The sequence below is a fragment of the Myotis lucifugus genome, unplaced genomic scaffold, assembly GCF_000147115.1.
Source record: "Myotis lucifugus unplaced genomic scaffold, Myoluc2.0 scaffold_199, whole genome shotgun sequence".
In the NCBI taxonomy this organism is placed as follows: Eukaryota; Metazoa; Chordata; class Mammalia; order Chiroptera; family Vespertilionidae; genus Myotis; species Myotis lucifugus.
In genome coordinates this window covers 158,866-176,026 of record NW_005871247.1, presented here as the reverse complement: position 1 = coordinate 176,026, position 17,161 = coordinate 158,866, and the positions used below count along the sequence as shown (strand labels likewise).

The window sequence follows — 17,161 nt, the reverse complement described above, 5'->3', positions numbered from 1 at the left end:
TGGTGTACAGGAGAACAGCTAAGACCATCAGCTGCGATCAGACTTCCCAGATCAGAATCCTGACTCTACAACGCTGTGTGACCCTGGGTAGAAGCAACCACTCTGTGTCTGTTTCCCCATCTTATCAAATTAAGGTGATACTTAGAGTGCCTTCTTCTTCAAGTTATGAACATTAAACGAATTAATATATGTAAAGCGCTTAGAGCAGTGCATGGCACACAATAAACATTGCATAAGTGCTGGTGGTTTTAATATCCATTATGTATTTGACCTATTACCTAGTGTGTCTCATTAAATCTCCAAACCATTTGAGGTGAGCATTGACATCCCCTCCTTAAAGAGGAGGAAGCCAGGTTTGGGGAGGGTCAGCAGTGTGCCCCTCAGCTGGTGAGCAAGCTCTGAGCTGTCTCACGCCTGTTTTCTTGCTGCTGCAGCACAGTTAGGCTCAAGATAACCTTCAGTCAAGAGGAACACGCCCAGTTACTCATACAGGACCCCACAGGCAGGGAGAGTCAGAAATGGAACCAGTAAGCATCAGGCTCTACCCAAAACTAAGGGGTTCAGAGATGTGATCATGTCTCAACTTCTACCCTATGTAATTGCAGAACTGTGAACTGCATCAACAGCACATTCAAACTCAAGAGGTTTTCCACTTACATCATCCAAAAGGCACCCCTAGCACTCAGTACCCCAAATGGTGATCAGCCAAACCATCAGCACACAGGCCGTGTCCACATAGCTCCTCCGTCCGGAAAGCAGATGACAACTGAGCTCCCAGCAGCTGGTCAAAAACACAGACCGTGACCAGGTTGTTACTGTGCTTTAGAGAATCCTAAGCATTCCTCCAGCCCCAGGATGGCAAATAGTTAAACAGTCAGAAGTAGTTGTAATTAATTAGAAGTGATTGTCTAGAACAGGGGTCCTCAAACTACAGCCCGCGGGCCACATGCAAATACAAATATTGTATTTGTTCCTGTTTTGTTTTTTTACTTCAAAATAAGATATGTGCAGTGTGCATAGGAATTTGTTCATAGTTTTTTTTAAAACTATAGTCCAGCCCTCCAACGGTCTGAGGGACAGTGAACTGGCCCCCTGTTTAAAAAGTTTGAGGACCCCTGGTCTAGAACAATGGCTGAGACCGAGGTCAGTGGAAAAGTGCTCCATGGTTGATTAGTGATGTCTGTCAAGGGCACAGGAGGGGAACAGCACACAATATGCATGTTTGCCAGCCCTCCTCCAAGCCAAACTGCTATACCGTTCACCCAGGTATTGAGGAAGCACCTGGTATCCACATGGTCTATTACAGGGAGGCATGAAAACATGGAAAGACATGGCCCTGCCTTCAAGAAAAGGCACCGAGGTGAGAAATCAAATAAAAATAGCAATAATGTGTAGGGAAAATTGCTCTGTTTTAAACCTTATGTACTCTAATTTTTTAATGGAGATTTTGGTTTTCTCAATATGCTTTGAAAATAAAGTTAGGTGGTGTCACCTGCCTCTTATAGAGGCCAAGCAATGAAACCCAAACTATAAAAAGTGTTGCTACTTGGCCCTGGATGGCATTTGATCCATCCCTTGTTCACTGCAGGGATGTCTCCATCTTCTGCAACAGCCCAACACCCTGTCCAGTCCCCGAGTCTCCCGGGGCTGCCCAGCAGGTAAGGCAGCCCTGCAAACCGATCAGCCGTGACCGCTAGACAGTGTTTCCCTGGGCTTCGCCAAATGCCGCTTCCTCTAATTTCCATCCAACCCTCCTAATTCTGTCTTCAGGGCCCCACAGAACGTGAATAACCACTTCTCACCAGGACAGTCCTTCTAAGCTCAGAAGGCAATTCGCAGGTTTCTCCTGAGTTTCTCCTCCTCCCAGGTAAACAGCCGTAGGCCTCCCATGCTTTCCAGGTGACTCAGTTTCAGGTCACCTCTCACCCTCGCTGGCTTCTTTGGGTTACCTTTGAATCTCCTAACTCAGAGGCGGCCAGCCTCTGTCCCTCCTTCCTGATCCCATTGTTGGAAATTTCTCCAAGCAGAAAGCCAGGGTAGTTGTAAGGCTCACTTCATTTATTCCCCTATTCTCAGGCATCACAATCGTACACCACCTGCTGCCTAAGGAAAAGCTAGTCTATGTATCTTGTCCAGCTTTCTAGTTTGTTTTTTTTTTCCTGTGGGTGGTTGAGTCCAGTCTTTGTTACCACATCATGGCTGGAAGTGGAAGTAACAAACATATATTTTTTTCTACACATCTGTAATTTTGAAAGTTATTTCTCAGCCTTTTTAGAGACCTTCCAACTTAGAGTCCCCCCAGCGATGTGTTGGAGGGGAGGTCCAGAAGGTCTCCAGAGACTGTATGTCTGACTGTACCTGGGTGCTTCCAGGGACTCGCACACACATTATCATTAAACCTCACAGTTCTATCAGTAGGTACTATCATCCTCACTTTTTCAGATGAGGAAACCAGGCTCAAAGACATTAGCTAGGTTAAACGTGACCAAGCCCCAGCGGCCACCAGTGTGTGAGGCCACACCACCCTGAACCAGCTTGACCTCCAATAGCAATCAAGCCTCACACCTGACAAGGTAGGCCTAAGTACTCAGGATGGGACCAGGTGAAGTGCAAAGCACACCCTCTGAGCCCCAACCTCCTCACCATGCACATAGCATTAAAGTTCAAATGGGAAATGTGCACTTTCTGGTGACTGTGACCAATGATCTAAGACTCCAGCCTGGTCACATTGTACCCCCATGTTTTAAAACTGAGCAAGGGGAAACACTCTCTCTCTCTCTCTGTCTCTCTCTGTCTCTTTCTCTCTCTCTCTCTCTCTCTCTCTCTCTCTCTATATATATATATATATATATATATATATATATATATGCCGATGCATGAAATTTGTGCACTCAGCAGGGGTCCCTTAGCCCAGCCTGCACCCCCTTGCAATCCAGGAGCCCTCACGAGATGTCCAACTGATAGCTTAGGCTCTCCGGGCCTAAGCCAGCAGTCAGACATCCTTAGCTCTGCCACAGAGGCAGAGGAGGTTCCTGCCACCACCGCTGTGCTCACCAGCCATGAGCCTGGCTTCTGGCTAAGCAGTGCTCCTCCTGTGGGAGCGCACTGACCACCAGGGGGCAGCTCCTGCATTGAGTGGGATCAGGACGAAACCAGCTCTCTGACATTCACTGAGGGGTCCTGGATTGCCAGAGGGCACATGCCAGGCTGAGGGACCCCACCAATGCACAATCAGGGCCGGGGAGGGACCATAGGAGGGGTCCAGGGTGTGTCCAGCCTGTCTCGCTCAGTCCCAATTGGCCAGATCCCAGCAGCAAGCTAACCTACCGGTCAAAGTGTCTGTCCCCTGGTGGTCAGTGCCCATCATAGCTAGCGGTTGAATGGCCTTAGCATATAATAAGCATATTATGCTTTGATTGATTGAATGGACGACCAGACATTTAGCATATTAGGCTTTTATTATATAGGATATATGTATATACTAGAGGCCCGGTGCACAAAAATTCATGCATTGGAGGGGGTCCCTCAGCCTGGCCTGCCACCTCCCAAGTCCGGGAGCCCTCAGGGGATGTCCTACTGATGGCTTAGACCCTCTCCCCATGGGGAGCGGGCCTAAGCCATCATCTGGCTTCCCTCTGCAGGAGGTGACCAGGCTGATCAGGGGAAGGTGCCGCCCCATCACCCCACTGCGGTGGCCACTGCCGGCCACAGTGGTTGAGAGGCCTGAGACCCGGGCCTCACAGCCACTGTGGCTTTGTCCGGATGGACGTCTGAATGGACGCCCAGAAGACATCTGCCCTAATTAGCATATTACCCTTTTATTAGTATAGATATATGTACTAGAGGCCCAGTGCATGAATTCGTGCATGGGTGGGGTCTCTCAGGGTGGCCTGCAGATATCAGGCCCCAGCTCACACCCCCAGCCTCACAGCCCCAGCTCACACCCCAGCCTCACAGCCCCGCAGCCCTGCCTGGCACCAGGCCTTGGCATGTGCGCAGCCCCCTCACCTGTTCCACCATCCCGCCTGCGGGGCAATTGATTGGGGCCAGACCCCCTGCACAGCGCCCTCAGCACCTGGGAGCCAGGCAGCAACCTCGCCGCCCCCCACCACTGCCCCTGGTTGCCATCAGCAGGGAGATAAGGCCCCTGCTTGCAGGTTCCTTGGCCTGGCGCTGCCCGCTCACCTGCTCCATCATCCCGCTGTGGTTCTGCTCTCGTTGGGACCCATCAGGGCTGGCAGTGCCTCCACTGTGCCCGCTGCCAGTGCCACATCACCGATGCCTGCCATGTTTTGTGCCGCCCCTGGTGGTCAGTGTATATCATAGTGAGTGATTGAACTCCCAGTCTCCAGATCGAATTCACAGTCAAACGACTGCCCAAGGGGGCAATTTGCATATTAGGGTTTATTATATAAGGATATATATATATATATATATATATATATATATATATATATATATATAGATATATAGATATAGATATAGATATAGATATAGATATAGATAGATATAGATAGATATAGATAGATATAGATATAGATATATATACACATTAAAACAGACTAAAAAATAAAATAGAAAGCCTGAACAGACTAATAACAATAAATCTGATTAAATCAGGAATTTGGAACATACACACGCTATCACCATGCCTGCAGTCTGACAAGCCTGTTCTACCAAATAGTCAAGGAACACATATTTCACATTTTGCACAACTTGTTCCTGAGGAAAGAAAAAGGAAGAAACCCTCCCAAGCTGATTTATGAGGCTAATATAACAGCAGGCTCAAGAGGTTGCTCCAATACCAATCATTAAATAAACACCATTTCCAGTGTTGCACAGAGAAGTCTATGACATCAGGGAGAGAAGGGATGCCTGCCAACTCAGTTTACAAGGCACTCATAACTCTTGATATCAAAACTCACAGGACAGTCTGAAAAAGAAAATTTTCAGATAATCTCACTCATAAACATCGGTGAAAAAAAGTACTTTAAAATATAAAAGCAATTCAGCTATACATAAAAATGGTAAGGCATCATGAACACATTGCATTTATCCCATGAATGTAAAGTTAGTTTGACATTAGAAAATTATTTGATATAATTCACCACTAAAAGAGAAAAACAGAATGACCTTCACATGAATGCAGAAAAAAACCATTTGATAATATTAATCGCCCACTCATGACAAATCTCTCAGCAGGCTAGGGATAGATAGAAACTTCCTTACCTTGATAAATGGTATCTACAAAAATCATAGAGAAAATATCATATTTAATGGTAAAATGTTCAAAGCATTATCTTTCATATTGAGAACAGGCGAGGGTACTTGCTATCACCATATCTTTGCAACATTATACTGGAGTTCCCAGCCAGTGTATCAAGGCATAAGTAAATAAATAACACAAAAATTGGAAATGAAAAAACAAATTTGTCTTTATTTGCAGTTTGCATAATTGTCTACATAAAAATCACAAAGTATCAAAACAAAAATCTTACAATATGTAAACTTAAAACAAACATATAAAAAGTGTAATTGTATAATATAACATTGATGATTGCAATAAAAAATTAAAAGTACCTAACAATAAAGCTAACAAACATAAAAGTTATTTATGGAGAAAATGACAAAATCTTTATTGAAAGGATTGAAGAAATAAAGAGATACATAACGTTTATGGATGAGAAGACTCAATACTGCAAAGGTGGGAATTCTCCCAAGTGATATGTAGCTTCAGTAAAGTTCTCATTAAAATCTCAATAGGACTCTTCTACTTAACAAGATGACTCTAAACGTTATAGGGAAGAAGGCAAAAACAAACACAACTACCATAATCTTCTAAAAAATAAGAACCAATTTTGGGGACTGTTCCTTATAAGATTAGTAACTACTATATTTAAATCTGTATTAATTTAGTGTAATATTGGTATAAGGGATATTCAAATAAAGAAAGGGGACTGAAAAAAAGAGCCCAGAAACAGACCTATTACATACAAAAACTTAACTGATGACAGAGTTTGTATTGGAGATCATTGTGGAAAAGGATGGACATTTCAATAGTTGGTTATCCATATCTATATAAATAAAAGCCTAAGTGACCATCCAACCATCCAACCAGCTGGCCGGTAGCTATGACACACACTGACCACCAGGGGTCAGACGCTCAATGCAGGATCTGCCCAGAGACTGCAACTTTGCAGAGTGCCCTCTCGCACTCCGGGACCCCTCAGGGGATGTCAGACTGCCGGTTTTGACCCAATCCCCTCAGGCCAAGCCAAGGGACCCCACCTGCTGGAGGGACCCCACTCACTTGGCAGATGCCCTTCTAGCGCTAGCATCACCCTAGGTGCGATGGGTCAGGGAGGGACCATGGGAGGTTGGCTCCAGGGCATGTCTGGCCTGTCTCGCCCAGTCCCGACCCACCAGCCACCTTCTAATTAATTTACTTTCAATGTGTACAAATCTGTGCACTGGGCCTCTAGTCAAAAATAAAAATAAATTAAATCTTGTGTTAGTCAGGCATGTTGCTGCATTGATGCTGCATAATAAACATCCCCCAAATTTCAGTGGCTTACAACAAAAAACATTTATTTCTCACACAGGTCTACAATCAGCTACGACATGTATCAGTTCAGATTCAGGTCTGCTCCATGTATCAGTCATTCTCTGAAGCTGGCTGAAGGAGCAGTGGCTACCTGGGACATGTACCTGTCATGTTGAAAGTAAGGAACCAACAGGGTAAGCTATACAACATAGCACCTTTAAAGTCTCTTGTTGGGCAGGGCATCTGCTCACATTCCATTCACCAAAGCAGGTCACATGACTATGTTCAAAGACAGTGGAGTATATTCTGGCCATAATAAACCATGGCAAGACCAGAAAACAAAGGAAAACTTGTGAACAAATAATAAAATTCACTGCAGCTCCCTACCTCACACCATAAAGTTAACCTTAAAGACATAAATGTAAAAGACAAAGTTATGAAACTATCTGCGGGTGTGAGCAGGGCCGGCACCTACAGCATGTGGGAGCGGTGGCAGTGAGTGGGGCTGCCGGCAGACAGGGGACCGGGGGCCATGGCAGGAGGGACCAGGCAGGGGCACGGATGATGGGCCGAGACCCGCCCCTGTGCCTACTGCAGCCTCGAAGCTCACAGTTCCTTTCAAGGTGCACAAATTCGTGCACTGAGCCCCTAATTGGTATATAAAAAAAGCCATAGATTTCTGGGTGTTAGTTTTGTATCCTGCTACATTGCCGAATTCATTTATTAAGTCTAGTAGTTTTTTGATGGAGTCTTTATGGTTTTCTATGCACAATATCATGTCATCTGCGAATAATGAGTTTTACTTCTTTTCCAATCTGGATGCCATTTATTTCTTCTTCTTGACTGATTGCTATGACTAGCACTTCCAGTACTATGCTGAACAGGAGTGGTGAAAGTGGACATCCCTGTCTTGTTCCTGTTTTTAGGGGAAATGGTTTTAGTTTTAGCCCATTGAGTATGATGATGTTGGCTGTAGGTTTGTTACATATGGCTTTTATTATGTTGAGGTATGATCTCTCTATTCCCACTTTGCTGAGAGTTTTTATCAAGAAAGTGTGTTGTATTTTGTCTAATGCCTTTTCTGCATCAATTGATATGATTATGTGATTTTTGTCTCTCAATTTGTTTATGTGCTGTATCATGTTTATTGATTTTCGGATATTGTGCCATCCTTGCATCCCAGGAATAAATCCTTCTTGGTCATGGGGTATGATCTTTCTAATGTAATGCTGGATCCTATTTTCTAGGATTTTGTTGGGGATTTTAGCATCAATGTTCATCAGAGATATTGGACTGTAATTCTCTTTCTTTGTAGTGCCTTTATCTGGTTTTGGGATTAGGGTAATACTGGTTTCATCAGTAGTTATCAGCTTATTCAGGTTTTTTTATTCTTCCTGATTGAGTTTTGGAAGATTGTATTTTTCTAGGAATATGCCCATTCCTTCAGCATCTTCATAACCATTGCTTTGAAATCTATGTCTGATAGGTTGCTTGCCTCCATTTCATTTAGTTATCTTTCTGGAGAGTCCTTCTTTTCTCTCATTTGGGGGTTGTTTCTGTGTCTCCTCATTTTAGCTATCTCTTTGTATTTGCTTCTGTGTATTAGAACTGCTATGCCTCCCATTTGTGGATGGCCTTATGTAGAAAGTGTCTTGAGGGGTCCAGTGGTGCAGTCTCTTTGTTCACCTGAGCTGGATGCTCTGGGAATTCCCCTTGTGTGCATTGTTTGGGCTCTCCTGTTGTAATTGGGACTTGATTGTTGATATTCTGTTCATGAGAGGGATCTCCCCTCCAATTTGCTGCCAGAGAGGTTCAACCCCAATGTTGTCATGCCAGGTGTTATACAGGTGCTTTAGGTCTGCTATTTGTGGGGCTCAGTAGGTTTTTCTCTGATGTACTGAATCTGGTCCCTTGGTGTGTCCATCCTGGGCCTCCTGGGAGCTTCTCTAATGCAGGTTGCAAGGTTCTTGTTCCAGCATCAAGAAGGGTTCAGCAATCTGGAGAAGGCTGTACGTAGATTAAATAGGAGTCCAGAGATGAAACATAATTTTGAAAGGCATTTGGGGGTCAGAGGAGCTTACCTTAAAAGAAACTAAGTTCTAAGGCAGGGGTCCTCAAACTTTTTAAACAGGGGGCCAGTTCACTGTCCCTCAGACCGTTGGAGGGCCAGACTATAGTTTAAAAAAAAACTATGAACAAATTCCTATGCACACTGCACATATCTTATTTTGAAGTAAAAAAAACAAAACGGGAACAAATACAATATTTGTATTTGCATGTGGCCTGCGGGCCATAGTTTGAGGACCCCTGTTCTAAGGTCTAAGGCAGGGGTGGGCAAACTTTTTGACTCCAGGGCCACAATGGGTTCTTAAACTGGACCGGTTTTTTTTAGTTTTATTCATTTCAAACAGGCTGTAGTTTGCCCATGGCTGGTCTAAGGTCTCCTTGTCCCAGGACCCCATGCTTTTTATTAACACAACTTGTCCTAAGGTGAGGCAGAGATATACACTTCATAGGGTATACACAAGCATTGTCAGAATGGGGGAATTAGCCTACAGCTGTTCAGGTGTTTGGCCAGTAGAAGACAATAACATGTAGATTAAGATGCCCTGAGCTGTCTGGCAGCCAACAATCATCCCTTTTCAGGTTTGGGGAAATGCCCTCAGTCATTCCCAACAGGTGACTATATGTGTGACTCAACCCTGTTGAGTCCCCAAGTTCCATTAACCTTTTGATGAAACTTGCAATTATGACATGCTGGAATTGACTTCCAGCAGCAGGTGAATGTGAGTCACTGTTCCTTTCTGGCCCTGGACAACCTGATGGAGGTCTGAGAGGTTGAAGCCAGTAGTAGTCCAGTGGTTGGGGATTCCTTAGCCCAGAGTCTGGGTCTGCCTTGAGTCTCAAGCCTTGATGGCCCTTGTTCTGAGTTGTGTTCCCTTCCCCCACAAATCTGCTCCTACAGGTGTCAGCTGCAGGTGCTTAGGGTCCCACAGGTTTTTGCCTTGCTGTGCAGTCCAGGGTGGTGTCTGTGGCAGGGACCCAAACACTGGTTGCTTTTTTACTACATTTAAAGAAAAAAGAAAAACTTGTATAAGCCAAAAACACCCTAAACAAAGTTGAAGTTATAGACTAGAAGAAGATATTTTCACCACATGTCATAGACCAAGGATAAATATCCATAAAATTTAACTGATGTCTTATACACATGACAAGGCACTGCTGAAGGAAGCCAGCACCTGTAGAGGGGAACCTGATGTCTCCCACGGTTGTACCACAAAGTGGTGTGTGTGTGTGTGTGTGTGACCTATCTGCATGCTACTCTCCACACCTTTGCATAAGTAATTCTTTGCCTTGCCCAGCCATCATGGCTCAGTGGTTGAGTGTCAATCTATGAACCAGGTGGTCATGGTTCAATTCCTGGTCAGGGCACATGCCCGGGTTGTGGGCTTGGTCCCCAGTGTGGGGCATACAGGAGGCAGCGAATCAATGATTCTCTCTCAACATTGATGTTTCTATCTCTCTCTCCCTCTCCCTTCCTCTCTGAAATCCATAAAAATATTTTTTAAGTAATTCTTTGACTTAAAATCCCTTTCCAATTTTTTTCCTGGAATTGAAAATGACTTCATGAAAATTAGTTTTCTTCCTTTATGCTTCTCTGTCACATTTTACATCACCCATTAGACAAGCTTTAAGATGTTACAATTCATTTTGATTAGTATTGTATTACCTACCATAGACTGGCTGGCTTATTTCTCACAATTCTGGAGCCTGGAAGCCCCAGATCCAAGAGCCAGCCAGTTCATTTCCCAATGAGAGCTCTCTTCTTGGCATGCCGGCAGCCACTTTCTCCCTGTGTCCTCACATGGCCCTTTCTTGGTGTGTGCAGTGGGAAAGAGAGATCTCTCTTTTTGTTTTTGTAATGCCACTGATCCTTTCAGATTAGGACCTCACCCGTATGACTTCATTTAACCTTAATTATCTCCTAAAAACCTTATCTCCAAATACAGTCACAATGGTGGTTAGGATGTCAACTTGTGAATTGGGGGGTGGGGTGGGGTACACAAGTCAGTCCTGGCAAATATTCCACCTCCCCCAGTCCTGTTTCATTCAACAGGGCTTTCAGTCTCTCCTACAAGTTGTCTCTGACCTGGGTATTAGGGATCAAGATGAATGGTTGTTGCAAGACTCTATATGTAGATAAATCTAAGGAAGGAGGTGAGGGGCAGAATTCTAGGAGGCAGCATGATGTAATCCTAAAGAGAGGAGAGAGGAGAAAGGATAAGAAGCATTCCAAGATGTTTTTAACTTCTTATCATAGGAGGTGACGCCTTTCTCTTTAAAGTGGGGAAGATATAAAGTCAGATGCTTCAGAAAACTCCCAAAGGGAGTGCATCTGCAGCCTTACTTTTTGTAGGCTGCTGGGCCTCGGAAGGAGCTTGCAGGGCCCATCCTTCGGTGACCACAGGCACTCATGGACCCACAGTTCTCCACCCTGATCTAACCTCAGCAGGTTTATCTGCTTGAAAACCTTTGCACTTCATTGAGAAAATTGCAAATAGCATCAGGAGCTAGAAACCAGTGCCAGCAGAAAAAGACACAGAGACAGCATACACATAGCACCGCATCCCGGGACCCCCGTGAGCTCTGGGTGGTGGCAGCCCTGCTCACGGCCCCAGCGGGCGGTGACCATCAGTGGCTTCGTCTTTGTCTCCTGCAGCTCATCCAGGGGCCCCAAAGAAAGCAATGTGTGATTCTTTGTCATGTGAGAGGTCTGCAGTGGAAAACAGGATGCATATGTTCACGTTCCCTCTTTGTTGAGGGTCACTCGGTGCCAGACATTGGGCTCTGCACAGGGAATGTAAAGGCAAACCACAAAGTCCCAGAGCTCCCAAACAACGGGAGGGGAGTGACAATTAGTTTTATGTGTGGACTTGGTTAGGCTGTAGTACCCAGTTATTTAATCAAATCGTTATCTCGGTGTTGCTGCAAGCATTTTGTGGACATGGTTAACATCTTCAGCTGCTACCTCATAAAAGTGATGCCCTAGAGCAGGGGGTGGGGTAATCCAATTAATTAAAAGACCTTAAGAGCAAAACTCAGAGTTCCCTGAGGAAAGAGAACTTTGGCCTGGAGATTGCAGCATAAGCCCCTGCCTGAGTCCCAGCTGCTATCTGCCCTGCTGAACACGCTTGCCAGCTCCCACAATTGTATAAGCCAATTCCTTGAAATAAATATCTTTGTGTATGTGTGTGTACACATATACATATGCAAAGATATTCACTTCCAGGGACATATCCGACTGATACATAGCTATAGATAGATAGATATAAAGACATGTGTTTCTCTCTCCCATTGGTCCTGTTTCTCTCAAGAATCCCGATGGACACAGGAGACTCAGAGACCGAGGGCATTGCTAGGCTATCACTGGAAGCATCATATGTGTACCCAGCAGTGTGAACCCAAGTCAGACTCTCAGAGTTTAATCTTGGATCCATCATGTACTAGATACACCCGGACCTTGGACTAATTCCCGCATTCTTGAAGCCTCAGTTTCCCCATCTGTAAATGGGGACTGATCTCCCTCATAGGACAATTGGAAGGGGTCAAAATGGTTCAGTATCTTGCCCAAGAACACCCAGCTGGAGAATATGGAGTCATGGTTACTCTTAGGTCTGTCTGTCTCCAGTGCAGGCACCTGTAGCTGTCTGCCTTTTCACCTTGCTCCTTGGGAACTGCATTTCGGCTGTTCATTCTGTTACAGCCACTTTTGCCATAGACAGCCCCATACACATTCCAGGCTGCTCTCAAACTCATGCCTCTGGCCCAACCCTAAAGCAGCATTCCAGGTTTCCATCACATTCTGGTACTCAGATGTAAGCACTGACTTCAAATCCAGCATATGTTAAATTCAGTCATCTTCTTCCCCCATCATTGATTGACAAGTCCTGGCTTCCTCTCTCTCTAGTTGTATGGCCCTGGGAAAACTACTGACCCTTTAGTCCTCAGAGTTCTCATTTGTCCATGAGATGGTGCAGTGCCTATGTCTCCCTGTGTCTGGGACATTGAGGCAGGTACTACATATATTATACTGAATCACTTTGACCCCTTCCAATTGCCCGATGAGGGAGATCTGTCCCCATTTACAGTACTAAATCTATTACTGTACTTATTCATTCAGCATTTGTTCATTCACAAGCACTGGTTTTAATTAATTGCATAACAGGAAGCATGGATTTAGTCCTAACTCACGACTTGCAGGCTGATTTTCTAGAAAAACCATGATTTCCCGTTAGACCTCGTAACTACGGTGAGGCAATATGGCTGTTTCATTTACATTTTATGTTGGCGTACTGCCACCTAGTGGAGGACGTGCAAGCTGCAAACAAAAAGGAGAAAAAGGGATGCAAGGAAAGGTAAATCCTAAAAGAAATGTTTACCAGCATAGTTGAATTCCAACAATCTGAAAAATATAAATAAGAGGGTGTGTTTTAAATATAAAATAAATTAGAAATGAACACTGTAGAAAGTTACCAACTCATAATTTTATGATCTCTAACTAATTCTAGGAAAAATAAAAAATCTGCATCCTTTCCTTCAGTGACTGCTTTGCTCCCTTAAAATTCTTCATGCCATAGATTGGATGTGAATCTAAATTAAAGAGAAGACACTTAACTAGCTGCTGGATTTCATGATAGCTCTATCTTTAACTAGCTAAGCAGTTCTATTTTGCTTTTTGAATAATTTATTATCAAGCGCTTGCCCTGTGCTTGGGACTATGCTGAATATTTTATATAATTATCTACCTCATTTAATCCTTATGAACCCCTTCCTCTCCCCCAAGACAAGGGTAGGTAATCTTACTTATGACCCTCAGCTTACTGCCTCATCTGTAAAAATGGGATAAGTAGCCTGTTCAAACCCAGAACCAGGAAGTAGAACTGGATCCACAACCCAGGTCAGACTGACTCAAACACAAGTCCTTCATGATTACATTTTTGTGGGAAGCCGCCTGTTGTCTTCTCTAGCAGAGAGGTGTGGACAAGGAACCCGGAAGGCTGGCGATCCTTGAGCTCTGGCAATGGTCAGGGCTGTGCACCACTGTTTAGTTGAGACAATGGTAGCTGAAGCAACTTCCCCATCTATTATCATGTAAATTCTTGCTGATGGAATAGTCTACCTGTTACTGGAACTTGCCTGCCTAAGGGCTATGGGTGGATCCGAAACTAAATAAAAAGATGGCAAGGCCTGAGCAAAAGCGGAGTCCATCCTCTTGGGATGGGCTCTCGCATGGCCCCCTAATTTCCAAATTATTACTTGTCTCGTCTCTTTCATTTGTGTGCGGCCCCTCTCCCAGATCCTGAACCCTGAACATGCGGACGTGAGGGAAACACATACATTTTCCTACACACATCTCCAGCATGCCAAGAACGTTGTGAGGATGGAACAGTCATGCAAGCACTTTTTGGAGTAAGCATAATGTTTGAATGTTCTATAACAGAATGTTAACACTGCAAATAGGTATAAAGTGCTTTGTAGTCTATTGGGACAACTATTCACTAAAGTATTCAGTAAGAACTGCTTTTTCTCAGTACTGACGTCCCCTCTTTCATTCCTTATTTTAGTAACTTTAGTCTTTTTTTTCCCCCAATGAGTTCCTTCCTTCTCTTTCCTTTGTGTTTACTTTGCTCTTCCTTTTTCTAGTTTCCTAGGGTGAAAGATTAGACTATTGATTTGAAATCTCTTTTGGTATTTTTTTAAGACTACTTTTTAAAGTAGTTTTAGATTCACAACAAAATTGAGAGTGTGACACAATAATTTCCCATACACTCTCTACATATACATAGCCTTCCCCAGCATCAACATCCCCCACTTGTCACAGTCAATGAACCTTCATCAACATGTCATAATCATGTTAAGTCCATAGTTTACCTTGGGGTTCCCTTTTGGTTTTGTATCTACATTCTATGAGTTTGGGCAAATGTATAACTACATGTATCCATCATTATAATATCATGCAGAATAGTTACACTGCCATCAAAATCCTCTAGTCTCCATCTATTCATCTTTCTCCCCACTCCAATTCTTAGCAACCAGCGATAGTTTTACTGTCTCCATAGTTTTGCCTTTTCCAGAATGTCGTACAGTTGAAATCATATAGTATGTGTAGCCTTTTCAGATTGGCTTCTTTCACTTAGTAATATGCATTTAAGGTTCCTCCATATATTTTCATGGCTTGATAGCTCATTTCCTTTTAATGCTGAGAAATATTCCATTGTCTGGATGTACCACAGTTTATTCATTCACCTACTAAAGGACATCTGGGTTGCTTCCAGTTTGGGGCAGTTATGAAGAAAGCTGCTGTAAACATCTGTGTGCAGGTTTTGTGTACATAAGTTTTATCCCATTTAAATAAATACCAAGGAGTGCAATTGCTAGGTTATATGTTATCGATGGAGTGTCCTCCGTATCTCCACCTGCTACTGGTGGAAGGGGGCTTCTTGGGTGCTGTGGGGACAAGAATTTCCTGACGCCCCCCCAGGAGGATGAGGTATCATGGAAAGCTTTGTTGATGATGTAACCTTAAGGGGGTTCCCTTCCAAGGTCCCATCTCCCTCTGCTCCACATGGAAAAAGGCCCATCTTGTCTTCAGCAGGCCTGGACTCAAAGCCAGAGTTTCTGCTCCATATTAAGGTCCTTCCCAGTCCAGCCTCTGGCTAGGTTAGCTTGTGTTCCCAGCTGCAGTCCATCGTGTGTGGGGTCTGCATGGCTTCTAGGACCAAATGTCAGACTAGCACAGGTCACAGAGCAAGCCAGTGCAAGGAGCAGGAGCGAAAGGAGGGAAACTAGAGAGCGAGACTTCCTTTGTCTCTGGGGATTTTAACTAGAGCATAACCAATTAAACCTCAGGATTCTGTGTGCTTGCAGTCTTGCAGTGGCTCCACCCCCTCTAGCCAATTAATTGTTTCCCAGGTAAGACTGAGAAGCAAGCATCTTCCCTACATCACCCCAACTATACTGTGCATGTACCCACCTTCCCCTTCCCCCAGTGATTGGCAGGGAATGGACCAGTGGCTCCCTGTGGAGCATGAAGTTACTGCTTCCTGGTGAAGCTGCCCAGATGACCATGCTTATGTCCGGCCTCCCCTTTGCTCCTTTCCTATTATTATTAGCTACCTAGTTACAGCGATAACACAAGTACCTTTAGTTCTATAAGAACCCACCAAACTGCCTTCCTGCATAGCTGTACCATTTTGCATCCCCATGATCAACGAATAAAAGTTTAATAAAGGGTTTCTTGTCATAAATTTCCCTCTAACCATTGTTATGGCTGCCTCCCATACGTTTTGGTATGTTGTGTTTTCATTTTCATACATTTCAAAGTATTTTGTAATTTTCTTTGTGATTTTCTTTTTTGATCCTTGGTTATTTCACAGTGTGTTTATTACTTTCCACATATTTTTTATTTTTCCAAATTTCCTTCTGTGGTTGATTTCTAATTTAATTCCATTGTGGTTTGTATGGTTTTAATCTTTTTAGATTTATTTAGGGCTGTGTTATGGCCTAACATATGGCCCATCTTTGAGAATGTTCCATGCGAACTTCAGTAAAGTGTGTGTTGTGCTGTTATTGGGTAGAGTACTCTGTAGATGTCTGTGAGCTCTGTTGGTTGACAGCACTGTGGGATCCTGTCTCCTTGTTGCTCTGCCCAGTGTGGCTATCCATTACGAAAAGTGAGATATTGAAGTCTCTGGCTACAATGGTTAGATTTCCTGATCTCACCACCTTTCAACAGCAAAGAAACTAAGTTTTTTGTTCTAAATAACAGTTTTTCTTTCTAATTACCACATGCCTGAAACTATGCTGAATATTTTACATAGATTATTTCAATCACTAAAAAATAAGAGTGAATCATTTGTATTAATAATAATGGACTTGTCTATTTCTCCCTTCAATCCTCTAGCTTTTGCTAGAGGACTCTGTTGTCAAATATATATGTTTGGGACTCTGTTGTCAAATATATATGTTTATAATTATTACTAGGGACCCGATGCACGAAAGTCGTGCACTGGGGGGTGGGGTTCCCTCAGCCAAGCCTGCCCTTCAGTCCGAGAGCCCTCAGTGGATGTCCTACTGATGGCCACAGTCTGGCAGCAGAGGCTCGGTGCAGCCATCCCCGTGTGTGTGTGTGTGTGTGTGTGTGTGTGTGTGTGTGTATGTGTGTGTCTGTGTCTGCTGGGGGCCTATCCCCAGCCACACCCTGAAGGCTTCGAGCAGGCGCCCCTCTCTGTTGATCTCTCAGGCTCCTGGCCTCCACTGCATGTTGTACTCTCCCTTGAGCTGAGGCCAGGGTGGGGCGCCCTTTCCTGCTGTGGGATCCCCAGGGCTACCCAGGGACAGGCGCACACAGGGGCTGGCTGCAGGCCGCCCTTTCCTGCTCTGTGATCCCTGCAGCGACCCAAGGGCTGGCTAGAGGCCACCCTTTCCTGCTCCGTGATCGCCGCAGCGATCCCACGGGCAGGCGCACACAGGGGCTGGCTGCAGGCCCCCCTTTCCTGCTGTGGGATCTCCGTTGCTCATCCCTGCAGAGGGCCTGTTGGGGGCGTGACTGCTGGC

The 17,161-nt window shown here is 44.5% G+C and overlaps 1 protein-coding gene across 2 annotated transcripts in view; it reads right to left on the bottom strand.

The window, feature by feature from the left end:
* Window positions 1-8,122: 8,122 nt before the first annotated feature.
* LOC102440416 (Golgi apparatus membrane protein TVP23 homolog B) overlaps window positions 8,123-17,161 on the bottom strand; it is a 41,325-nt gene continuing 32,286 nt past the window's right edge. The window contains exons 6-8 of one of the 2 annotated variants that reach the window (XM_023761121.1): window positions 12,985-13,007; window positions 10,695-10,800; window positions 8,123-8,551 (exon numbers count right to left, since the gene is read on the bottom strand). In XM_023761121.1, coding sequence (XP_023616889.1) covers window positions 8,534-8,551; window positions 10,695-10,800; window positions 12,985-13,007 — 147 coding nt within the window. In that variant the 3' untranslated portion in view covers window positions 8,123-8,533. Of the gene's footprint in view, window positions 8,552-9,195; window positions 9,609-10,694; window positions 10,801-12,984; window positions 13,008-17,161 lie in introns of those variants that run through there. The other variant, XM_023761122.1, reaches the window with a different exon arrangement.